Source organism: Pholcus phalangioides, unplaced genomic scaffold (assembly GCF_987345545.1).
Source record: "Pholcus phalangioides strain wild (caught in Gottingen) unplaced genomic scaffold, Ppha-v1.0 ptg000011l_1, whole genome shotgun sequence".
Classification (NCBI taxonomy): domain Eukaryota; kingdom Metazoa; phylum Arthropoda; class Arachnida; order Araneae; family Pholcidae; genus Pholcus; species Pholcus phalangioides.
This window is the reverse complement of record NW_028301604.1, coordinates 40,254,715-40,281,407: the sequence shown is the minus strand read 5'-3', so window position 1 is coordinate 40,281,407 and position 26,693 is coordinate 40,254,715. Positions and strand designations below refer to the sequence as shown.

Genomic DNA, 26,693 nt, shown 5'->3' with positions numbered 1-26,693 from the left:
CCCACCAATAAGTTTATGACGTCTTTTGTTCTCAAGTTCAAGCCATATGGTTTCAATATCACTTCTCTGCACGTTACACTCTCTAGCCTTCAAACAGGATTTCACGTATATCAACACTCCACCCTCTTTCCTATCAGATCTATTTCTCAGAAAGGTATCGTATCCTGAAATGTGTAAGAAAGATTCATCCCCATCGTTTGCCCAAGATTCTGTAATGGCTATAAGATCCAAGCCCTCCACAACTATCATAGTTTCTAAAAAATCTTTCTTATTACCCAAGCTCGTGGCATTTATTAACACACATTTTAATTTGCCCGGTGGTTTGTTGTCAATCGAGAAGCCATCCAAGTCAGAGGTGGGTAATTCCCCGTCAGTACTGTTGTGATTATCATTAACTAACTTCCATTTTCATACTTCACAAGATGTAACTAAAAAGCTGAAATCAATGTTATTGCATGAATATTACAACTCAAAAGCGGGTCCGGCTATTTATGTTATACTAGCTATAACCCGCGGCTTCGCTAGCGTGGACTTGGTAATCTGAAAATTACTTGGCGATGATTCCCCCATATAACATTTGAACAACTCATGACCCCCTTGGGTGATGAACTTTCAGAAATCCTGTCTTAGTGGGTATCAACATTATAAAATATAATACTGAACAAGTTTCAGATTTATGGCTTCAGGATTTCCGGATAGCTCCATATAACCTACGAATTCCCCCTCAGAGGGTTGAGTTTTGAAAACTCCCTTCTCAGTGAATTTGTAAATTGCAATAAAAAAACACTGACCAAATTTCACATTAATTGCTTCAGTGGTTTCGGCTCTGCGTGATTTCTCTCCATCTGACACCTCACCCTTATTGACTCCATTAGGGATCGAATTTCAAAAAAACTCTTCTTAGTGAGGTTCTACGTCATGAAACAAAACTTGTGATAAGTTCATGAATTTCAGCGGTTTTCGGCTCGGTGCGATTTCTCTGTTATTTTGAACACTCTTTATGACCCCGTAAAGCATCGAATTTGAAGAAAACCCTTCCAAGTTAGTGTTTACATCAGGCAATAAAACTACTGACCTAATGAATGCTAACTTTGAACCCCCTTTTGACCCCCCTTAAGGGTCGAATTTGGAAAAACCCCTTCCTAGTTAGACTTCGCATCATGGAATAAAGCTTCTGACCAAATTTCAAGGCTATAGATACAGCGGTTCCAACTTGACGTGATTTTTCTATGTTACCTCTTATGACCACTGGGGTCAAATTTCGAAAAATACCTTCTCAGATGATGTTTTTACGTCACACAATAGAACTTCTGACCAATTTTCATGACTATAGATTCAGCCGTTCTGCCATGGCGTAATTTCTCTATGTTACCTTGGAAACCCCTTTTGACTCCGTTAGGGACCTAATTTCGAAAAACCCTTTCTGAGTCTGTGACTAAACAAAACTATTGGCAAAATTTGATATTTATAGCTTCAGCGGTTTCAGATCGGCGATGAAGAATCAGCATGACGTGTTATTTTATATATATACATTTAATTTTCTGATACTGGAATCTGTAAGCGAACACATTATTTCGAAAACCAAGAATTCAACTCAATTCTTAGAATTCAATTGATGTGGTGAAAACCATATTTAATTTCCACTTTTCTGAAGTAAAATCGTCTATTTTAACTCTGATTTCTATGATGAATATGCTGTGCCTGTCTTTCAAAGGAAGGCTGATGATGATTATGACGTCGATGTGAAAAGCCTCATCACCCATTTTGGTTGCTTTTTTGCGAAATCAGACTCCATATTACTAGATCGAAATATAATTCATTCAGATCAGATGCTACAACACCAATCGTGAGTACGCTCATTAGGCTTCGTATATTTCTTTTTTTTTCTTTTGCGCTTCCACCATTCTGATAATTTTTTATCATTACAGTTTCACATTTCAATCTGGTGGTGAATCGTGGGCGAGATACGGGGGGGGGGGGGGGGCGTGGGGGACTCATTGCCTTCTACCCCCCCCCCCCCCACAGCATCAATGATGAAGTCGACTGATCTAATGCATATATGTATAGATGAATTGACATCATCATCGCGCCCCCCCCCCCCCAGACTTCCAACTCTATCTCCGCCCATGTGGTGAACACAGGCCCTGGCTTTTGAAAATACACTCCATGAAATATTGTGTGTATTATGTGTATTTGAAATACACTCCACAATGGTATATATATATATATATATACGGGGTGATTATAAAAAAACTATCCCGACATATGGGCCCCTAACTATCATACCATTCACAGAAACTGAATGAAATTTTGGCATAAGGTATTTTGAGGTATGCGCTCAAGCATGATATGGAAAACAAGTGTCACTCAAACAGTTACGGTTACAGTGAGAAAATTTCGAAAATATCAAATGGCAACACCAAGATTTTTGTATTGGAATGTGATCTCCATACTGAAAAACAATAAATAGCGTTGAAATGGCACCTGTAGCACGAAAATCCCCGGAGCTAGGCAAGGAAAAAGTAAAAAGGACTTTGCCGTGCACCAGAGCATTAATGTTCGTTTCATTCGTCACACCGTTTCTTCGGCACAGATTCCAGCCTGATTAGTCATCCACAAGGTCATGTGGAAAATTTGTGAAACACAATAAAATGCTTTATTTTATGCTGCTTCTCTGTCCTTATTGGTTGTCCTCACTTTTAGCCTATCTACCGCCGGTGATTTTCATGCTACAGTTGCCGTTCGAACGCTATTTAGGGTTTTTCACAATGGAGATCACATTCCAATACAAAAAACTTGGTGTTGCCATTTGATATTTTCGAAATTTTCTCACTGTATCCGTAACTGTTAGAGTGACACTGTTGTTTTCCATATCATTCTTGAGCGCATACCTCAAAATACCTTATGCCAAAATTTCTTTCAGTTTCTGTGAATGGTATGATAGTTAGGGGCCCATATGTCCGGATAGATTTTTTATAATCACCCTGTATATATATCATACATTGAATACATGTGCTTTGCCCCCCCCCCCCCGGATAAAGTTGAAATGACGGCCCTGGGGATGAACATTTGAATACTTTTCATATCTCTCTCGCTTCATCTGAATAGCACTAATACTAAAGTATTTAGTTTGCATTTGCTATTCAAAAAAGCTTCCGACTTCTCTGAGTGCAAGTTTATTATAACGAGCCTTGTTGGAAGACATATTCAAAGTACCGACTGTAAGTTCTTATAGCTTTGTATGTCCAAAATAATTTCAAATTCCTGATAGAATTAAAAATGGAAACTCGCCTTGTATATGGTTCCATTTCCAAAGACACAATAACGCCAGAGTACTTGAAGACCAGTTTTGAAAGATCATAAAGAGTGAAATCCAACGAATAAACATAACTTTGATTAGTTAGTTCATCGATTTCGACGTAATAAAGTTTTTTACCAATCCAATCTACTGACAAGCTTTTAGCTGGTGATGATAAATGTCTAACCTAAATTTAGAAAGAGAAAAAAAAATAATAGCATGAATTACTAGAAATATTAATTTGCAAATAAAGAGTACTTATTTATTTGCCGTGATTGATGGCCGCATGTTTTGATGTTTGGAGAAATTTTTAAGAAAATATAGGCAATTGAAAGAGACATACAGACGAACCCACTTATAACGAAGTCGGAAAAAAACTGCGAAACTATTCATTATATTCGCGAATTTTTTTCATCCGTATTTAGCTTGAAAAATGATGCATTTAAGCAAAATTAAATATTTTACATGCCCGATACGCATTTTTCAGTAATCTGAGCGTTCTTGAAATGAATAGATTAAAATGATATATTTTAAAAAAGGTTAAAAATTTAATTAAAAGCCACGTAATTGAATATATCAACAAAAATGTGTCAATTATTACTTTTTCCCCTTGTTATTTTTATGAACTTTGAACGTTTTTCTTTATACTTATTTTTGCCAAATAAGCATGAGAAATATAATGCTTTTCATTTAAGTAATAATTCAATTCAATAATGCCCTATTGAAAACCACGTTACAAAAATTTTAGGAAAATAACTTGCATAGAGTAACATGGGTAGAGTAAGCATTCAAACGCCATTGTCCACGTTCTTTTTTGCAAGCACATTGCACATTCGTGATTATGGCATGACGGAGCCGATAATATTGATTATTGTACAAGTAGCATTTGTTAAAATTACATTATATGATATATGGTAATTTGCGCCTCGAAGTTGGGAACAATTAGCTCAGCTGAATAAAGGCACTTTAGTTTTGACATATTTATAAATAAAAATGAATTTATTTGGAAATTTTTATTTTGGAGAATGTCTCGCGACCCCTCTAGTTTAAATCCAGAGTTTGGAATTCTCATTGACGAGCGGCCTAGGTTTTTTGAACATTATTCAGCGGTGGTCAAAAAATCGAACAGAATGCTTGGTCTCATTTCCAAAAAGGTCTCTTCGCGTTCTCCTAAAGTCATTCTTCCGCTTTTCCGAGACTTAAATTGGACTGGAGTATGTTGTAAGGTTTTGGAGACCATACCTACAGAGGGATAGACTTGGTTGAAGGGATGCAGAGAAGAGCTACGCGTGTCCTTATTGGCACACGGGGCTTGAGTTATGCAAACACCAAACATGGCCCCCGCTCTGTCCCTTGAAACTTCCTCAATCATCGGTAGGGAGGGAGGATAGTGAACTAGTCGCGAACGAGTAATCACTGGGGGATAGTTTAGTTATGCTGTTCTGGGATCAATAAATCACTCTTTGACAAAAGATTGAAATTGTCAAAAATTTCTAAGTTCTAGGTGTAAAAATAAATAACAATATTCAAGAGAAGGGAGTATATTCTATAATTATATAATTAATTAGCAAGTTACATTAGAGCTTTCAAGGCTTGAATTATGAAGAGAGACATCATGTTTTGAATATGTTTACATTGGATGAACGCAGACGTCGGGGAGATATGATCGAAGTGTTCAAAATTTTCAGCGGGATGGATAGGATGGACCATGATTAGTACACCGTCAATCGACTGCTTTTACAAGGGGACACCAGTATCGATTGGGACAATATGAGGGTATGGTGTCGCAGGGAATTTTTCTTTAATAGGGTTGTTAATAAATAGAATAGCTTACCCCCGGAGGTAGTAAATTGTAACACCATTTACACGTTTAAAAAGAAATACGATAAACATGTTGGGTTTAATCGAGAAGATATCCATGCTTAGAATAAGACAACCATAAGTATAATGGGCTTAAGTATTATAGGCTTTTTTTTTGGCATTGTATAATATTCATCATGTATATATACTGTTTGTAATTTGTAATTGCATTTTTAATTGGGTTGCTATATTTGTGAAATATATGACATCCATATTTATTATGGGCATCTTTTTCTCAGCCACCTCGTTGGGCATTTTGCCTGTTGTGGCGTAGTATTTGTATTTGTTTGCACCCCCACTGCTCTATGGGGCTATTCAAGTAATACGTCAGCAGATTTTTAGCCATATTTACCTTCGCCACTTGCCAACAAAATTTCGTCAGCTCTGCCACCTACATCCTAATGTACATTGGAATCAGACGCGGATAATAATCCGCATAACACGGAAAAAGGGATGGGGGGGCATGCACAAGCCTTTCCCATGCCCTCCTCCCCAGGAGATCAAAAAATCCATTGTTTGATGCAAAAAATATTATATTTAAAAAATCGAAATACATCGGAAAAAATACATTGATATGCTATTCTAATTAATTCCACTGCTATTTGAAGGCTAAGAACTCAAAATTTATATTTGAGAAATTCATTGCGACCTACTCTTTAAGATATTGAGCTCATCTCATGGCCCGCGGACCGAATGTGGCCCCCGGGGTTATCTGATGTGCCCAGCCACCTCAAACCACTTAAGTGACCCGTGGCCCAATTTCAGAGCTTTTAAGAGACCCGTGGAACATTTTAAGATCCTGAAGTAGGTCCGCGGCATATCTACAGATCACTTGAGTGGCTATAACACAGTTCCAGAACTCTAAGCGGTCCGTGGAACATTTAGACATCCCTTAAGTGACACAGTTTTAGAGCACTCAAGCGGCCCGTGGTTCTACATCACTCAAGTTACACGCGGCACTTTCTCAGATTACTTAAGTGATCCGCGGCATATTTACGGATAACTTCAGTGGCGCTCGGCACAGTTCCAGAGCACTCAAGCGGACACAGGACCCGCGATAGTCGAGAAAGCAGAAAAATGTAGCATATGTTTAAAATTTTCTGATTTACACAATTTGTTCAAATTTCTGTGGGTCACATTTAAAGTATGTGTAATTTGATGTGCATCCATTAAATTTGCAAAATATTTTTTTGTTTGTTTTTGCTTACAAGCAAAAAAGTTGAATTTTTTTTTTAAATCATCATACACCACCACTGCGCACACAATTTCATCTTCGCAAACTTGTGTTTGGTAGGTCTGATATGACTAGATTCACCTCAATAGAACTTAATTTTAATTATTCAAAATTAAATTTTGGCATTTAAATTTAATTAAATGTCGAAATAATCCCATAGTGCATGTCCAACAGATTTGTTCACTAAACATTTCTGGCGATAATCGGGATTGGTCATAAATAAGGGAGGGGGGGGGGGAGGAGAGTGCTTTTATCGGGACTGAAGTCTAGTACAGGAATGAGTAAGAAATAATTAAAGATGAGAAAAAAAAATTGTAACAGATGTGCGAGCCGGAATCGAACCCGTAACCTCTGGATTGCGAGTTCTACGCTCTATGGCAGTGTTGAAGCGGTACTCCTTTTTGACAAAAAAAATTATCGGCGACCCCTACATGAGCTAGCTATCCCGGTTTTCCGGGACATCCCAATTTTTTGCCAGTAAACGTGCTGTCCTGAAAGCCCTTTTCGAAACGCTTATTTCGATTTTAATTAGGCGATATTGACTTCCAAAGATATTCAAAGTTTTTAATATCATATAAATATTTACTGTGTTTCTTGATGTACTTAGTGTCCCTTATGCAAGATGGAAATGTAGCGAGGTGTATGGTCCTCGATTTTCGTATGCAGGGTGATTAAGAAAGAATCATTCGATTTAAAAATGATTCTACACTTGAAATCGACCATTAAAAAATATTGTTCATAAAACGTAGACACATTTTCCCCCGTTAATGTCTACCATTCTGGTTTATTTTATGCGCCTAGGCAAGGGACACTTACGCGACTAATTTCATGGGAATAGGATGTTCATGAGATATCATGTGCGTAACGACAAAAAATGTTTTGAGAAAAAATCACATACTTCACAAAGATTGTGAAGTATGAATTTTGATGAATTTTTTCTCAAACCCAATACAAATACAAATATTTGTATTTGTATTTGACCATGCAGATTCATGAGAAAAGCCGCAATGTTCAATAATATAAGCAGTTTTTAGCAATTCTCTTAATGTTTTCGTACTTAAATTTGCCATTTTATTGCTTTGAGATGCCTGCCGCTTCAAACGCTCGACACACAAGTTAAAAAAAGCCACAGATTGGAGAATCGATGACTCATAGCAAAAGCTTTATTTGACAAAAATTCACTTGAATTTATTTTGCAGTCTGTATAGTTTAATGTGTTTTGCGAGTGATATTTGAGATGAATTAACCTAACCCAAGAAAACTGACAAAATAGATTAGTTGACAATAATTGAGGGTTCGTTGATTTTCGACTTCGTGGTAAAAAAAAATTATCAATGTTGTTTGTGTTTTTTCTTATTCTTATTAAGTACTGGTATTAGCATGAATAGATTTTGTGTTGGGATACAAAAAACATGATTATATCGGAATTATATAATTATATATATATAATAAATATATATATAATATAAATAAATATATATAAAAAATCGGAAAATAAGCACTAATGTATCTAAAGTCTGCAAAAGTTTAAGTAGACGAGTAAAGTTTTCGGCAACCATCAACAACAAATCTCATTGCATAGACATGCAAGTGCATAACACATTAGTATGATTGGAAGAAAAATCTTTCGAAAATCAGGTTCTTCTCATTCACTGGGTGTAAACTTATTTCTGATACCCATCACTACAACATCACGATACAGGAGTTCACAACAAATCACACACAACAACACAACACATAATATGAATTCTGCGTTGCCTGTATTGTTTTCAGTGATATTTCATAGGAATTTTCCTCATTTCATGAAAATGGTTTTATATTCATTGTCGAGATTGTTATCACTCTGATAATGTTCACTGAAGATATGACCTGTTGTTCACATAACTTGAAATCTTTTAGCACGTTCAATACATTCACAACTTTGATATTTTTCGTTTACCACCACACATCACACAATCTATGTTCATGTAACATATATGTTTCTAATATGATTAATTAAAGGGTAATTTCACTGAACAATAATAACTGCACTAACATAAAACCACTCATGAAAATATAATTATGAAATAATTATAAACTAAATTGTAATGTAGCACAAAAGAACCTGATTGACTCACTGAGGCACGTTTACGAAATGCAAGTGTAAACAAAAAAAAGTAAGTAACAGTTTTTTCTTCAACTCAATGAAGAAAAAGGATAAAAGACTCACAAGAGTGAATTCGAATGTAGATGGGATAGAAAAAGCCTATAACAAATATATGTGAACGAAAAACATACGAGGTAAACTTGCCATGTTTACCTCAAATATTCAGCCATGTGGCTTGAAGTCCCTTTAACCGTCTTTTCGGTAGGAGCGCTTTTAGACGCTCAAATGTTACATGTCATTTCTGGGTAGGACCGTTTTAAGACGTCGACATTTTCCATGTCAATTCTGGGCGAAATAGACGCTCGTGAAAGTTAGTTCCTTCCCCCAAAACCCTTTGTGTCGTGATTGACAAGCTGTAACTCCCCTTCTCATTCAGGTGTCCCTATGGGGCTACTTCACAAGAGCAGAAAATTACACTGGAGGAAAGAGTGCGTATTTTATTGTGTCCTTTCAACAAGACCACCGTACTTATGTCCAAGTACCGCAGACGACAGGCTATAGACATTCCCAAGGCATAAATACAATGAAATGGCTTCGGTAAAAAGAATATAATGGCTTCGATAGAATGCTGCATACTGCGGCATCATTCACGAGATGCCCAGTTTTGTTAATTGAGAACTACAATTGTAAGTTGTTTATTCATTCTAAAAATGGCGGAAAAAGGGTTTTGTACTCGTCTGTTTAGAGTTAATTTTTTCCACACGCATAAGAACTAGCTATTTCCGAGAAATACAAGGGTGAAACACAAATTACACACACGCAATTCCCTTCAAGGGGAAATAATTATTTAGAGTAGCTGAAAACTCCCATATGCCGGGCTTCATTTTTTTCTAGTTTTTCTTTTTCTCACTCAGATATTATCGACGAAATCGTTTTTTACTGTCATGATCCTACGACAATAATATATGTTAAAGACAACTAAATTATATGAAGGGGGGGGGCAGAAATATAAATTCGGCCAATAATACGATCATTGTAGTGCTGTTAAATTTTTTTTTATGCGACACCAGAGTCAAGACTATTTATGCATTGTAACATTTTTAATTTTGTAAAATATATTATATTCACACAAAGACCAATATAAGAAATTCCGAAAGTAAGAAAAATATGTACAAAGGAAAAGGAGGAACAATAGAGATGGCATACAGCACAAAAAAAGTACAATGGTGCCCCGAGTTGGGACTTTACATATAGTTTCATTGATTTCCCCCTCCCCTCAACGGCCCCCCTGACCCCCCCCCCCCAAATGACGAAACCCGATTCCCGGTGTAATTTACGTGGAACCAAATGCGATCATTTTCATCAACCAAAAACCAAAGCTGCGAATCACGAACGAAAAGCAAGCGTAATGCAAGTACAACCGGTAAGGACTCATTTCCACAAACCAATGTGCAATTTTAAAATAAATTAATAATAATTAATTTTTATGAGTATTATTTTGATTACTTATTCTCATTTACTACTTTTGTTTTAAATTGCCCATATACAAGGCCCCCACATCCTGATGCAGGGCCCCCAGGCTGGGATCTTTTACGGGCCCCCCGACCAGACTTCCACGGGGACTCCTTTATGATGAATTTACAGCGGGAAAAACAAAAAAAAAAGATTAAAATTACCCCGGGCTCCAGGGCTGGAGCCATGTCAGCCCACCCCTTGTGGGGGCCCTGCCCATATGTTTATGAGATTGAAGTCCAAGAAAATATCCCATCCTGGGATCGGATCACTTTCATTCTATATTTTTTGGGATTGGGAGAAAAACCCAGGAAACGTTAACCTTAGTTATGAAAGAGCTGGATCTCGAAAAATTAAAAAAAAAAATCTCATTAAATCATTATCGTTTCAGAAAAGTTCAGGTGAACTCGTTTTAAGTCAAAAGCGTATACAGAATTTTTGTCAAGGAGGGGTGTATTCATCAACCTTTTTTTTCTTCCAAGGAGAGAGGGTTAATTTCTACTCAAAACAAAAACGCCTCAAAAAAGGAGGAGGGTTAAACCCCTCCCCCTTTCGTATGCCAGTGTCCTGCGTACAACATTTCACATCAAAACATCATACATCGAAACGTTCTGTGCTGGGCCGCAACTAAGTGATTGGTCACCCGGGGCAAGCGCGCATTTTGACGCTCCCTTGTAATGTTCAAGGACAGCTTTCAGAATGAAATTTGTGCCCCCTCTGGTCCAGCGCCCGAGGCACAAGACCCGCCTGCTCCCCCCCCATAGTTGCGGCCCTGGTTCTGTGAATTCAGATTTTCAACAAACAACTAAACTTCTTCGATAGTGCAGAAAGGTTTATTTACAGGAGGCCGTATAAAATTAATACGTGTTCGCTGAGGGACTTGGTCAGTGAGTGACAAAAAGAGTGACCTATTGAGTTTGCGAGCATGAGAGTAACCAAAGGGGAAGTGATCTAGAGCACCGGTTCTCAACATTTTTTTACTCGTGGAGCCCTTTCAACTAAAACATTCTATGGCGGAGCCCCGTAGGCCAATTTTTTACTTATTCATCGAAGTTACTGATTTATTTTTACTATTTAAAAATATTTATAATAATTTTTTTTTAATTTTACTTGTTTTTTTTTTTCCTCGAGTGGCCGCGGAGCCCGTGGGGAGAGCACAGGGAGCCCAAGGGCTCCTCGGAGCAGCGGTTGAGAACAACTGATCTAGAGTATGAAGAAGGTGGTTGGTGTGTGGCTAAAAGAGCGAATAATGAAGTGTGCAGGCAGTGAGTAACAAAAAAAGAAAAACCTAGAGCAACGGTTCTTAACCTTTTTTGATCGCGGAGCCAAACAAGCATGATTCCCCTGATTCCATATGTACAGGGTGTTAAGCGAGCCGGGGTAGCAAGTTCAGAGGGGCGGTAAATTTGAGTAATTCGTGGTCAAGAACTTGAAATTATAACGTGAATGGGGGCAGAGCAATTCGAATAGCCAGCACGTGGCGAAGCCATAAATCTGTGTCTGGAAACGATTTAGTGTGAAGCATGTAAATAATTTCGTATAAGGACATTACGTTCCCTTCGTGTCATCGCATCATCTGGAAAAAATCATCTGATAACTGATCGGGAGAAATGATAAACGAAGAAGTTTTTATGACGTTTTTCGTTACCACGGTTCTTCGTGTTCATCACAACGAATTTACTAATCCTCCGTTGATGGATGTTCTTAGTATTATTATATAGCGTTATACTGTATCATGTGTGATTGAATAAATTAAAAAAAAAATTACATTAAGCGAAAATATATGTTCCAGTGGTTGCCAATTTTTTTGTGAGCTAATGGCCCTTTGTACCGTATTTCCTTCTCGTGCTGCCCCCCCCCCAGGACCTTCTACCCCGGGTGGGGCACTGTTTCACTTGTTGGTCGAAAATTGAACTGCAGCTTAATCCCATTATAGCAAACTTCAAGAGACCGGAGAAATCACTTCGTTACTACGAAATGTCCTTATAAAGCAATTCCAGGTTGTTGCCGTTGTGCCTTTGTAAACTGTTGTGGGAGGTTAGAAAAGTTTTCGTTAGAACGAGATTTTCACTGTAACGGCGGTATTCGTTAAAACGGGGTTACACTGTATTTGTTTTACTTCATAAATCTCCCCATGGTCCCATTGACATATCCTGAAAATTTTGATGTACTCGGTTAAGCAGTTTTTGAGGAAAAAATACTCGAAGTACGAGAACTTAAACTGTAATCACCCATTATGTAATTATTTACACTCTAAACCGGAGGTCCTCAACCTTTTTCTAGTTGTGAGCACTGGCTGTACCCATCATCGAAAGGAGAGCACCCTTACAAGTTTGATCATACGTATGCATGAAAAATTAGGATGATTTTAATCCTCGAATGCAATTTGAACGAGGTAATTTGATTGAAACGTCGATCGAATTCTAGCAAGCAATTATTGGACAGGAGCTTCGAGAACTCCAGTTGCTTCAGGTTGCACCGTGGTGCTCGCGAGCAACAGGTTGAAGATGCCTGCTCTAAACCATTATACTACATCTGGTCATGTAGGCGCTATGTGAACAAGAAGCCCAGGGTCACGCGAATATGGGTGGCTTTAAGATGGCCTTGGTCCCACGAACAGCTTTGCTGAGTTCGCAAAGTAGTCCCTTTCCCCCCCCCCCTTCTTTCTGATGTACACCCCAAACCCAAAACAGAAGTTCTCGAGGTGTGGGTCGCTTTTTCAGGGAATGTTCGGCATTATCGCTCGGAAGGACGTCACGACGACTTTGCATTGCCGTGAACCCCTGCAGTGCTTTGGAATGGCTCTTGCTATTCTTACGAGCAGGCCGAAGAAGCCGCGAGTGGCAAAAGTTTCAAGAACTCCTGCCAAGGTCTTCCAAACGGGTATACCAGTCGGTAACCGTTTTTCAGTTTGTTTGCCTTCATCCGGATTTCTGAGAATTATAAGAAAAACCATTATCTATTTTAAGGGCAATAGACCTGTTGGGAAAAGTAATAAAATTTAGATACTGTACTTCCATTTAAGCCCAATTGACTAGCCTTCCATGCACGCCCTTGGGAAAACGAATAGTCTTTTAAAAAAAGGGACTTCGCGAAACATAAAACAAATTTCGTGGAACCTGTCAACTCGGACATCTCCTACATGGGGGGGGGGGGCAACTTTGAAAGGCACCGTCATAATCCTACAACACAGAATGCCGGCAATACCGAACGGCTTAATTTAATTGTAATGGAACCGTAGAGGTGTCCACTTCAGAAAGGTTTTGGTATCAGTAAGCCAATCTGAAGCCGCAGCTACGATTATTATTAGAACGCGTGAGGGCGCTTGCACAGTGTTGCAGTACATTACTAATCATATTTTATCCATCTCATTTCTTATTTACCAGTTCCATTAGTCAGCTGTGTCAACGAAATTTTTTTGTGCCACCATGTCTTCAGCAGATTCTGATTCGTTAATGGCTAGCGATAGTTATTCCGAAAAAATCATAAGCGCGGTTGAAAAAGACCAGCTTTATATGACAAAAATATGTTATTTAAGTAGTTTTTTTATAATATATGTTATTTAAATAAATTATGATGATTCCAGTCGTGATATATAAAAAAACTTGTGCGATTTGGTCACGAATCGTAAAAGCATCAAAAATGGGTCAACTTGTAGGTTGTCTTTCTTCAACTTTGAATTAATTTCAAACGGCGAATATTGTTACAGAAAATTAAATTCCATTACATGAATATTTTTATTAGTATATACAGTAAAACCCCTCCTTTTTGTGAACACGGACAGGATAAAAAAATTAAATCCATGTAAAATGGGTGACCGTTAAAAAGAGGTTTGAAATTCATACTTTTATATATTATACAACTGTAAATTATTATTTGTCCGTAAAAGAGGAAGTATCCATTAAGAGGGGGTTTTACTGCAATGCAACTTATGATCACGAATTTGCATGCTAACTGGAGCCAACTTCAGCTTGGCGAAAATAATTTGGCCAATCCCGAGATGTCACGTGACATTAAAAAATAAAAAAAACCCGGTTGCTAACAGCAGTGTGTGTTTCACGCGAAATTCCACGGTTGCTGATAAGATCAACCGCGCCAGCCGAACCGTAGTGTGCCGGCAGCCTTAGTTGTTCCCAAGATAACAGATTTAACGCCGTCAAAGCGTTTGGATTTGACCTGTGTTGAGCTTCCTAGAAACTTGAGTTAGGCGGATCTGTCACGTTCGGCAAAATGTTATCAAAAAGGGTTTTTCTCTGTATATCTAATAATATCCACAAAGAAAGAAGTAAACGAAAAACTAAGATTGTTTAGAGCAGAGGTTCTCAACCGGTGCTCCACGGAGCCCTTAGGGCTCTGTCTGAACTCCCAAGGGGCTCCGCGGCAGTTCGAAAAAAATACAAAAAACAATAAATTCGAATAAAATAATTATAAGTATTTTTGAATAGTAATATTAAATCAGCAACTTTGATGAATGAATGAAAAATAGGCCTAGGAGCTCCTTCTCAGAAATTATATACCAGAAAGGGCTCCGCGAGTCAAAAAATGTTAAGAACCGCTGGTTTAGAGTATTATACCGCTGGTTTACCGCCCGTTACCATATTATCAACAGCTTGAGAATTTTTTTACTCCCATTTTATCGATTTTTTTTCATTCGTTGAAAAAAAGTAGTTCCGCAACATGACAACAAGTCACTATTGGTACTGCAGTTTGTTATAACTTATTTAACACACCAATTCTAGGCGATTATGTAAACATATATAAGCCTCTCTTGATAATATAAATCTCGCCATACACACAACATATTACTTCGGGCTTTTTGAAATAAAACACATAATTTCATTTCACAGGATTCAAGAATGGTAGCTCTGACTCAAGAATAATGCCATCATCCGAACGATATCATAAAAAGCAATCTGCAGATTTTGTAGACTGTGCTTCCAAATGCAGAAAAATTTCATCTTTTTTTCGAAAATAAATCTACGTCATCAGAACAAAATCTACAGAACCAATCAATCAACACTGTTGTTTCAATCGTATCGACCCCTGTTACTTCTAGTTGTCTTCAAACTGTATCGCAGCAAAAATCAGATTGAGATGAGTGGTGCCGAGGAATGAAACTAGATCTGAAATGCCTACTAAAAAACAATGCATGTTTGACCGAATTGAAAAAAACGGGAAATAAACGAAATCGTATTTACGTTGTGTGTAACATATGCCACGAATACGAGTATATAACCAAAAAACACTCTCGAAATGGTATGGTCCCCATAGCTGAAGGAATTCGAGCGGATTCTAAAGAAAAATTGAAACTGGTAGTTGAACATCTTCAGTCAGAGATCCACAAGAAAGTCACAGAACATCATGAACTGGAAAAAGAATGGAAGAAAGGTTCCACAAAACATCTATGGATGAAACAATTCCAAAAACATTCGGCAGAAGTATTAGGATGTCTTATTAAGCTCGCTTTTGGTGCTTATTCAGATAATTTACTCGTACGGTTTCTCTCTGATCAGGAGACGCACCCTCTTGTTTTTTACCTATTTAATGTCTTTTTTACGTACCTACATTTATATATTATCGCAAATGGTTACATTCTCCTTTTTTGCATATACAATTTCACCTTGCTTTTCTACCTCACATATGTTTTTTTAATATTGTTTTAAATCAATGCCAGCACAATGTGTCATTATCACCATTGTGCATAATTTCTGATTGCAGCACGCCCTGTAAACTTCTGTATCATAAGTTACTGTTCTGTCTGTTCTTGCTATGATTTTATTCAACTGTTTTGTTCTTGCTATGATTTTATTCAACTGTTCTGTTCTTGCTATGATTTTATTCAACTGTTCTGTTCTTGCTATGATTTTTTTTTAAGTTTTACATCTCCGCCCTCCCTGTTTTGCACATGTTATGCAATGTTTGCTCCATTTTCTTCTCTAGTATATCATATCATTAATATTCAAGTCAATGGGACTTATAACTCAACTGGCCACACTCCTTGTGGCATGGAGCTTATATATAGGGCGCGGTAGCCCGGTCGATAAGATGCTCACCTAAAGTACTAAGGCGAGAGCGGCACGGGAATGAATACTATTATTTATTAAAACATATTTATATATTAATTACACAGAAAGAGAAATGCGACGGCGTCGATGGCACATGGAGAACTCAACGGTTGAAGACGAACAACTCTCAACGTTCGTAGATTAGTGGTGTCGACAGATATATCGTGTCCTCACAGAAAGACTTTCTCCTTCTGCCAGTGCCAGTATCCGTGCTGCCATCTGTCAGGTTTTTACTTTACGGCAAACCCCACAGTACCAAAGGATGTTTAGAGGTGTCGCGAGTTCGATACCCGGTTCATCCTTGTCAGAAAACTTTCCTGAGACAGGGGTACAACAAAAAACGGCGGCTTGACCGCAGCAAAAAAATTGCTACCGCAGGGAGCCCCCCATCTAGGGGTTAGCGCACCAACCTCTCGATGAGTATAAAAAACAAGCCTGCCGTTCGGAATCGGAAATAAATTGTAGGTCCCGGTCTAATTAGCCCTCGTGTGTAGAAAATGACCGTGGTGCGGCAAAAATGATCAATGAAGCTTATATAGCCGTGGTGACTGAATCTAGTTTTTGTTCGGTTCTACTTGCTACCGACAGGGCCGGTCTCAGACCAAGTGGCGCCCGGTGCAAAAGCAGTAGTCAGCGGAACCCCCCCCCCATCCCAGGCGCAAATCGTGTCGGAGGAGGAAATTTTTGCTAGTCATTTCTTGTCCTATAAAATACGGGACAGATTTATTCTACCATATTATCAGACTCTTGGTGGGGTGATCGTCCCCATCACCCCCCTTCCCACCTCTTGTTTGGATATTAAGGGACGAAGAAGTAGGGAAAGCTTTCTTTCTAGAATGGGATTACTGCTATTCAACTTGTAAACAAGCATAAAACCCAACTTGTTTGGTTTAATTAACAAATTTAAAAACATTAAAAAAGCAAAACGGCACACATTTATGCAGGGTACTCATCCAAAGAATCTCTTCTTCATACTCATTTTAATTGAATTTTATGGAAAAATACGCAGAGTGCAGGCATCACGTACGGGCTAAGCTGCTAATAAAAGTGGTTAAATTACAGTGATATTTCCGTATGATTTCTTTCATTTATAAAACTTCATTGGAAATTATCCCTTCAGACCCAGTACTAAGAAACAGAAGGGGCAGGTAAACACCAGCTAAAGCACCGGGACCTGCAGCTTGGTCAGGCCCTTTAACTATTCTGAGGCAACTTGGGTGATGCCCCCCGAGCCGAATGGGGGGAGGGCACTTATAAATCCTCCTTTTTCTGAGTATAATTATTTCAAGGAGACTCCAAGACTGCTCCTGAGAAAGCAGGCTGGAGAAAGGACAGAGCTGTTTTGGGAGCATCATGGGCTCCCGGGCAAATTGGTTTTTCTAAGGCCCTACCTAGTAAATTCTAGAAAATTTCAACTAGATCTCATTTCTGTGAGGCCCCTCTACTCTTGAGGCTCCCCGGGTAGGCCCATGCGTTAAGACGGCACTGGGAAGGGGTTGTTTTTTCTCCCTGTAGATTTTTTTTTAACCTCGGGAACTTCAGCTTTAATTTCAACGATAATCAACAATTCTTGAAGTTTGGGCTGAACATACCTGAGGTTAAAAAAAGAATATCTAAAGCGAAAAGAAACAACCGCACGTTTGTGCATACAGGGTGCTATAAAAGGATTTTGCATAATCGCCGTAAAAGTGATAAATGTTGCGAAATTTATCGAACTTACCGAGACGATTGGTGATTATGCATTACCGATATGCTTTACCGATTCAACGCATTTACCGTAACATACATTTAATGCTATATTTCTTCAGCTTCAGAAAACCTCATTTCGAATATACGAAGACCCATACCCGAAATTTCTCTTATTCGAAATGAATTTGCCGCTGTTTGTTTTGAATATGAGAGGTACGCTACTTTATTTCCATATTTCAATGGAAGTCCCTATTAACCTACCCTATTCTGCTGCGTCAGTAGATTATACGTTGAAATAAAAACAAAACGTCAGAAATGAATTTCTTATTGTGGATCGAAGTTGCATGAAAAGAGTCTTAACTTCGAAGTGGCTTTTGTGCGGATAAACACTGCGTCTTATCTACGGCTTTATGTTTTTCCCGAGAGAGGTTTCATTAGTTATAATTACGTTAAAAATTTATTAACAAAAACATTGGTAGATTTTTCAGTTTGGGTAGATGCCAGTACAAAAATTGACATTTTCTCTACAAAACTGTGTTACACAACACCCCCCCCCCCCGTTGTGATTAAAAAATGGCAAGTTTTCAAATTTATAAAAATCAGAAAATTCGCAATTTTACTAATTTTCACTAATTTGAACGACTAATTAGTTAATTAATTACGGTCTTAATTAGCATCGGGATCGTTGTGATTAATAAATGGCAAGCTTACAAATTTATAAAAATCAGAAAATTCACAATTTTACTAATTTTCACGAATTTAAACGACTAATTAGTTAATTAATTACGGTCTTAATTAGCGTCAGGATCATTGTGATTGATAAATGGCAAGCTTTCAAATTTATGAAAATCAGAAAATTCGTAATTTTACCCAATTTCACGAATTTGAACGACTAATTAGTAAATTAAGATTTTAATTACCATCAGGATCATTGTGATTGATAAATGAAAAGCTTTCAAATTTATAAAATTTAGAACATTTGCAATTTCACCAATTTTCAGCTTTACTAACTGTCAGCTTTTTAATGTAAGCGTATTTCGGGCTTTTACCAACTCGACTTGGTAAAACCAGTATCACAGTGGAACCTCGTTAAAGGTCTGGACACACATATCCGCACCGTGCCAGGACCGTAGCTCGGGCGTCAGTTGGCCGTGGCTCGGCTCGTTCCTCTTCAGACCACACCTTTCCGTGTGTTGCCCGTGTCGCTGCCGTATGCTGACTACGAAGCTGTGTCGATTGCTTCAACTCTTTAACGCAGCCGGTTCGGTGTAATCAAAATGTTCAGTAAATTAATTAACAAGAGTGATTTGTATACAATAACCCTAGCGTAAATTAACAATAATTAATTCTTCTAAACATTTCTGTAAATAATCTGTACATGTATATAAATTTTTTATTTTGGATTGATCTCCGATAGATTTTTTGTATGTGACAAACCCGCAAAAAAGGATAGGATCTTTAAATGCAGCTGAAAATAAAAAGACGGCCATTTGCTTAGTTTGACTATATGCATTCTTGTTTATAGTTTGGAGAGAGGAGATTATTTACAGAGTGATAGAAGTGGAGAGAAGAAAAAAGCCATATAGAAATTAAAACAATCTGTGGGGGGAGAGCGCTCACCTACACACTCGTTTTTTTTTTATTCAGAGTCAACGGCCATCATAAATATAATCATCTGTAGGGGCAGGTGTTGTCAAATTCCGATAACACCTCGGAGAAGTGTATCTCAGCTCAGTAGGAGCATATTGTACGAAAGAGCGAGCATATCTTTTACTCTGTGTGTGTGTGTGTGTGTGTGTGTGTGTGTGTTCGCGGAATCTTCTAAACTGAAAATTGGCTCCTCTGCAGATGGAAAATGGATATTAAAATCAATAACAATTGGGGTGTTTAGTTTGCCGGGGCTTGATTCAATGATAAAGCCTCACCAGTATTCGATAGTAATTTAAAGCACTCATTGCCAAAGTCCCAGTCGCCGAAACACCTTTGTCAGATATTTAGCACAAAGGTGCTCGACTTTTTGGAAGGTGTGGGCCACTTCATTGTTTTGAAATATTTCGCGGGCTTCTAAAGTTATCCAGAAATGAGTCTCGATCCTCCAAAATTATCTAAAAAGAAGTGACACGTGTCGCTTAAGTGATCTGCGAGCGTGTCGCGGGCCACTCGAGAGATCTGGAAATGTGCCAGTAACCACTCAAATAGGATAATCTGCAAATGTAACACGATCCACTTAAGTGAACTGGAGGTGTGCCGTTAGTCGCTCAAGTGATTTTGAAATGTGCTTGAGACCACTCGAGAGCCTTGTTTTGTTTTTTGTTGTCACGGGCCACATCAAATGCTTCCGAGGGCCGCATTTGGAGCACAGGACATGGGTTAAGCATTTATGGCTTAACATGTTGCATCTGATGTGAGTACCAAATTTAAAATGTCTCATATATTTTCCCATAAGAAAAAACCCAAAAATTTTCGAACCGTTTTCTATTTATATATATAATTTATTTGGTTAATATTAACCAAAAAAATGATTCATTTATAGAGCATCGGAAATTAAACCCAGTTAGTTTTCCAAGTTTACATTATTATTTTAACAAAAATCTCCCCGGCAAAATTTCGTTATATGCTATGAAACATAATTTTAAACTTTGTTTTCCCACCAAAGTTGTGAAAATGTTTATCCATATGTTTTCTACATATTACGCTAGTACCACAGAAGCGGGGCCAGGTGCGTCTAAACAATTTCGGGGCACGAAAAATGTTTAGGACACCCCCCTCTCTTTAACAAGATTTCATATATTTTGTGGGAAGAGGGAATCGGCATACTGAATATACACGAACGCTAAGAATTACCCCCCATACAAAAAAATAATAACTACACAAATGTGAATTAACACAAAAATTAATGGAGGTAATTTTGAACTAATGTGAGAAACCGTTTCCGAAATTAAGGAAAACTTTAGAATCGATGGATTAAAAATAATTGAAAAAAATAATTCCAGAACTATTGAAAATTCAGAATTAATAAAAGAAATAATGCAGAAATTGATTGAAATCAAGGAATTAATAATTCAGCAATTGATGAAAATTGAGAAGCGACATAAAATAAATGAGATCTCTCCTCTTTTATAAAAAAATCTGCGCTCTCTCTCTCTCCCGAGCCCGCACCGTCACCGTAAAAGTATAAAATAAACTAGTTGGTGACGGTGCTCGGCTACGGTGCGGATATGTGTGAACGGCTGCATTGCTTAGCAAAGAATTATTCTTTGACCGTGTGGTGACCTACACTCGGCCGACGCACGTGTCGTGCACGGTGCGGATATGTGTGTCCAGACCTTTATACGACTTTCAAGAGGCCGAGCCAAAATGTCCTTATTAATGTGTTAGCCTATTAAAAACTGAGACTTTTTAAAGAAAATGAACCCCTCCCCCCCACACACACACAGGCGTACGAAATATTATAAAATTCAATGTGTTTTATATTGTATCTCCAACTCTGTTATGATATCATTTCGATAACTTTTGCGGGGAAAATAATTAAATCGCTCATTTGAAATCACTTTAAGAAATACAATTTAGTGTAACATTACCATTACGGCACGACATTGGGTAAAAAATTGCAGCAAAATCTTCTCGAATTGGGAAAATTTCACATCTTGGACTCTCATTTTTCTTGCAGTAGATAATTTGCAACCAGCAGCTTGGATTGATTTTACTTTTCTGCTTTATAATCCTTTTCAAAGTTGACACAGGGATATTCAACTGTATTGCAAGATCAACTTTCGTCGTGAATTTAACATTCTTGCTGAATTCTTCCAAAATTTCCTGTTCTTTTTTTTAGAGAAAGAACTTTTCCTCTTGTCGGTATTATGAAAGGCGGATTTGACACAGCCAGCACGCAAAGCACAACAACGAAAGAAAATTCTACAGGAAATGCTCGAAAAAACTGGTATGTGTACCGTATATGGGTCTCTTATCTGCAAACCTGTACCCTCCAAATGTTTACAATTTGTGGACTTTCTTACCGTTTGAGGATAACGCTGAAAACATTGAGAAGCAGCAAAATTCTGAAAAGACATATAGCCGTCAAAACAATCGAAACACATTTCTTTTGGGGTCACTATGACTGTAAATTAAGTATTTCTGTATTCTTAGAAAAAATCAATAAACAAATCACGTAAGATTCCACCCTAAATCAGCCTCGCTGATTTTTGCGTGTATGTCAACAAAATATCCTAAAATTTACGGCTATTGCGGTGACAATACGCAAGAAGAACTGTTGCAGCAACGTGTTTTCACTGCATACAAAAATTGCGCGCAGTTGATGGACGTTTTTTGAAAAGATTCGGAGTACGAGTCCAAGTGAAAACATAATAATATTAAGGTTTGTTATTGTTTAAAGTTGTTCGAATGACGTCACTCTAAAGGCCCTTTACACGTTTGCTTTTGCGCGCGCGATAGCAGTAAACAACTTCAGAACTGCCTTCAAGACTGCGTGTAATAAAGCGAAAAAAGTGTGCGGTTAGGAGTGCGCACTGGAACTGGTCATTCCAGCGTACAATCGCGAACTCAAAATCGTACGTCTTAAACGCAAGTCAACCCTACGGGCAAAAACGGAGTGAATCCCTCGTGTCCTGCGTCGTCTTCCTTCATTATCGTTCTAAAAAAAGAGATGTATACAATGTAAATAATTTTTTTCAGCGATAATATTAATTGCAATTTTTTTCCCGAGTCTATATACACTCCTGGCCACCGTAAATGCAACACCCTGAAGGAAGCATGCAAATAATATGAAATTTACAACATGCATTAGCGGAGGTGAGATATGCAAATGATTAGAATTTCAGCGCAGACGCGCATCACGCGCGCCTGTGGTGCCACTTCAAAGCGCTATTTAAGGCTTGGAGATTTCGACGATTTGAAGTACGGCAATTGTGTTTTTCTTGTGGTTTTTTCAAAAAAACGATCAATTATGCCTCGTAGAAAACAGCGATCATCTTTTGATCAAGTATCCGAGTTCGACAGAGGAAGCATAGTGGCCTACCGAGATTGTGGATTATCTTTCAGGGAAATCGGTAGTCGTGTTGGACGAAACCAAACAACTGTAATGCGGATATGTGATCGTTGGATGCAGGAGGGTACGACGGACCGACGTGTTCGATCGCATCCACCTCAGTGCACCACTTCACGTGATGACAGGCGTATGGTGCGTATGGCAGTGACGGATCGCTCAGCCACATCACGAACCATAGCACAGCACATTCAGTCTGTACCGCATCATCCAGTGTCTGCGCGTACCATTCGACGCCGTTTACAGCAGAGTGGTCTGTCCGCAAGACGTCCATTGCTTCGTCTACCCTTGACGCAGAACCACAGACGTCTCCGCCGCCAATGGTGCGATGAAAGAAGGATGTGGACGGCACATTGGGATGAAATTGTCTTTACTGACGCGTCACGCTTCTGTCTGCAACACCACGATGGTCGGATTCGAGTCTGGAGACACCGTGGAGAGAGGATGCTGAACAGCTGCGTTATGCACCGACACACTGGTCCTGCACCGGGTATTATGGTATGGGGCGGTATTGGATATCACTCTCGCACTCCTCTAGTACGCATTGCCGGTACTTTAAAAAGCCAGCGCTACATCTCCGAGGTGTTGGAGCCAGTTGTCCTTCCTTACCTTCAGGGCTTGCCCACAGCCATATTTCAACAGGATAATGCGCGACCACACGTGACACGCATTGTCCAAAGGTTCTTCGTCAATCGCCAGATTGAATTGCTTCCCTGGCCAGCTCGCTCTCCGGATCTTTCGCCGATAGAAAACATGTGGTCCATGGTTGCTCAACGATTGACCCAGATTACATCCCCAGCTGCCACACCAGATCAACTTTGGCAACGCGTGGAAGCTGCTTGGTCTGCTGTACCCCAAGAACACACCCAAAGTCTCTTTGAATCAATGCCGAGGCGTGTGGCAGCGGTGATCTCCAACAATGGTGGCTACTCTGGCTACTGATTTTGGCAGGAACCACACTTCACAGAAGTCTATAAATTTAATCATTTGATGCTTGGACAACATGTTATCTACAAAATAAATATTGTTGCGATATCTCTTGTCTTTCTTGGTGTTGCAATTTGGGTGGACAGCAGTGTATTTGATGGTTTTTCTTCCTTTTTCCAACGAATTGTTTTTTTTTAAATAAATTAATTTCAAGTGCCGTAATTACATTTATTAGGTTATTGTAATAATTTTCGAACTTTGATTTGGTTCCTTAATCTACTAACATTATTATACCACATTAATACATATCAAAATAATAATAGTAATTTAACATAACTTGACATGCTTTCATTTACTTTCAGGGTGTGGAAAGTTCTATTTTTTCTTTTAAACGAAAATAATTGCTTTTTTTAATAGAAAATAAATATTTTTAGAAAGATCAGTTTCAAAATTTGAAATTAACAATAGAAGTATGTACATAAATCCATAATTAATGCAAACTAATGCGAGAATTGATGAAAGAAATTAATCCAAAATTAATAAAAAAATCCAGAAGAGAAAAACTAAATAATTTCGGAATAGATGAAAGCCTTTCAATAATTTGGGGCCCCTTTTTTGATTTGACACTCGTTTCATTCCCGTTCACTCACCCGTTAAGACGCCTGCCACTGGCCTAACTTTCGGTTTCGATATATGGTGTGACCATGCGTACCGCTTTCAACACAAATGTCCCGTTTATGGGCTTTTTCGTCAAATTCAAATTCCACATTTTTTTTCGCCATTCCTCGCTCATATATCTCTGAGGTTCCAAAGAATATTGGAGTTCTCTGTCTGAACAATTTATTCGTGGAGTAAACGTTTTGCCAGTAAAGCTAGCAGGATTTTAAGAAACTGACATTATAGGAGTGTTGACGGTAAGATTGTCGAGGTTATACCGAGGTATCAATGATTTCCAGAGGGTGAGCCACGTGGCTCTCCCATGAAGGAAGGTCCCCCCAGTGCTCCTGGCTGGAGTCTCGGGAGGAATTTTTTTCAGATTTTTACCATATAAATTCAAAATGGATGGGGAAGGGGGATTGGGAAATCCTGTCCTGGTACCCACAAAAAATCTCAATCCAGAAGCTTTGTTCGATGACGTGGGGGGCCCATTGCTGAGAGATACTTTGCAGATAAATTATATTGAATGTACACTATACTGTACTGTATTTTTATAGTCTCGAATATACGGAACGACCAGCAACTTTGAGCCCCCCCCCCAATTTTTTCTTCATTTGGGCGCCTCTGCATGCCCCCCAACATTGGTGGGGCTGACAGGGCCCGGAATGGATGTCCTTTTTTTCATTTTTCACGCTGTAAATTTACTATGTAGAGGCCTGTGAAAAGTCTGGCTAGGCGCCGTACTACAGGATGTGAGAGTCATGCCACGGCGTATTGCGATTAAGCTCTTTACGGAGGCAATACATCCAAATTAATTTTATTTATCAATTAAAGAATTAAATTATTTTTGCGTTGAATAAACACTCAAAAGCACATTTTTTTTGGTGGTACTAACAACGCTGATTCAGAAAAGATGCAACAGCAACAGAAATTTCAGGTCATGCGATGATAATGTTGCCTCTCGATGTAACGATAATCCTTCTACAACGATATTTTTTCTTGGTCCACAATCGTTATATCGAGGTTTCACTGCATTTCATTTAGCTATTGTTTATTTGTCTCAGTGTTATTAGTCATTTAGTATTTTGTCAAAAATGTTTTGGCCCGGGCTCCCGAACTCGATAAGTAAAATATGGCTCTCGGAGTGTACTTGCTTTGGTTTCAATCATTTTTTATTGACCTATTTTTTAACCTTTCTATTCCTCCTGCATTGTCTGTGAACCTCCTTCCCCAAGGGTCACGTTCAAACAAAAGAAGAAGAGATATAATGTAATATACTTCTGAGTTTTCCGACAGCGGGAACAAGAAAGGACCAAAGCACCTCCACCCCATATCGTCTCCAGATGTCATCCACAGATGCATGCCTTTGGGGCAGCTACGATGGCATCGAGGGAGAATGATAATTGGAGATAGAGTGTCGTCGTTGACCGTGAGAAAAATACTACAAATTGTTAGAAAAAAAAAGATTTTTTACTAAACTTTTTTTGCGACAATTTTTTTAATCATAAAAATTGTTTTTTCGAGCCAAATATGGGAAACGTATCCACTTGAATTTTTTTTTCGGGGGGGGGGGCTGAGCCGGTCCTTCAAAATTATTGGAGGGGCTTGGGCACGTGGACCGGATACAAGTTTACGCCTATGGGGGGGGGGAGTGGATTATGGCTTTTACCGTTGGCAGTGCGGAAAAGTAATTAAAAGAACACGCAAATTAAAATAAATACAGTGATTTAAAATACTTTTTTTAATTACTTAAAAAATTTCCTTCAATTTTTTCATTGTACAACATGATGTACACTGCTCAAAACAATTAGGGGAGCACATAATTTAAAGCCTAGCAGGAAACGGAAGAAGAAAACTTCATATGCAAATCAAAGTTCATGACACCAAAAACCAGAAAAAGGAGATAATGGCAGAAATCGGGATGTTGCAGAAACGTCTGTTTTACTGCCGTAACTGTGAAATTCGATTGCGCAGTATTTTTTTTTGAAACAAGGTGACTTGAGGATGTCTCAACAACGTGATTTACCGGAATCCATGGCATGGCTTGTTATAGGCAGACTGGAATCCGGGCAAACACAACGTAGTGTCGCGGACGCTGTTGGAGTCGCCAGAAGTGTTGTTGCAAGGCTGTGGAATCGATTCCAAGAAACAGGAAATGTTAGACGTCGACCAGGGCAAGGTCGGCCACGCGCCACTACAGCAACTGATGACGGGTATATACGGTTAACAGCCCGTCGAAACAGAACAGAGAATGCTACGCAGTTGCAAAGACGGTTGCTCTTGGCAACAGGACGAAGGGTGTC

The 26,693-nt window shown here is 38.6% G+C and overlaps 1 protein-coding gene across 5 annotated transcripts in view; it reads right to left on the bottom strand.

Annotated features, from left to right (window-relative positions):
- Positions 1-26,693, bottom strand: part of sev (receptor protein-tyrosine kinase sevenless) — a 1,896,734-nt gene that overhangs the window by 533,071 nt on the left and 1,336,970 nt on the right. For all 5 annotated transcript variants that reach the window (XM_089239534.1, XM_089239532.1, XM_089239533.1 and 2 more), the window contains one exon: positions 3,292-3,485. In XM_089239534.1, coding sequence (XP_089095660.1) covers positions 3,292-3,485 — 194 coding nt within the window. The remainder of the gene's footprint in view (positions 1-3,291; positions 3,486-26,693) is intronic.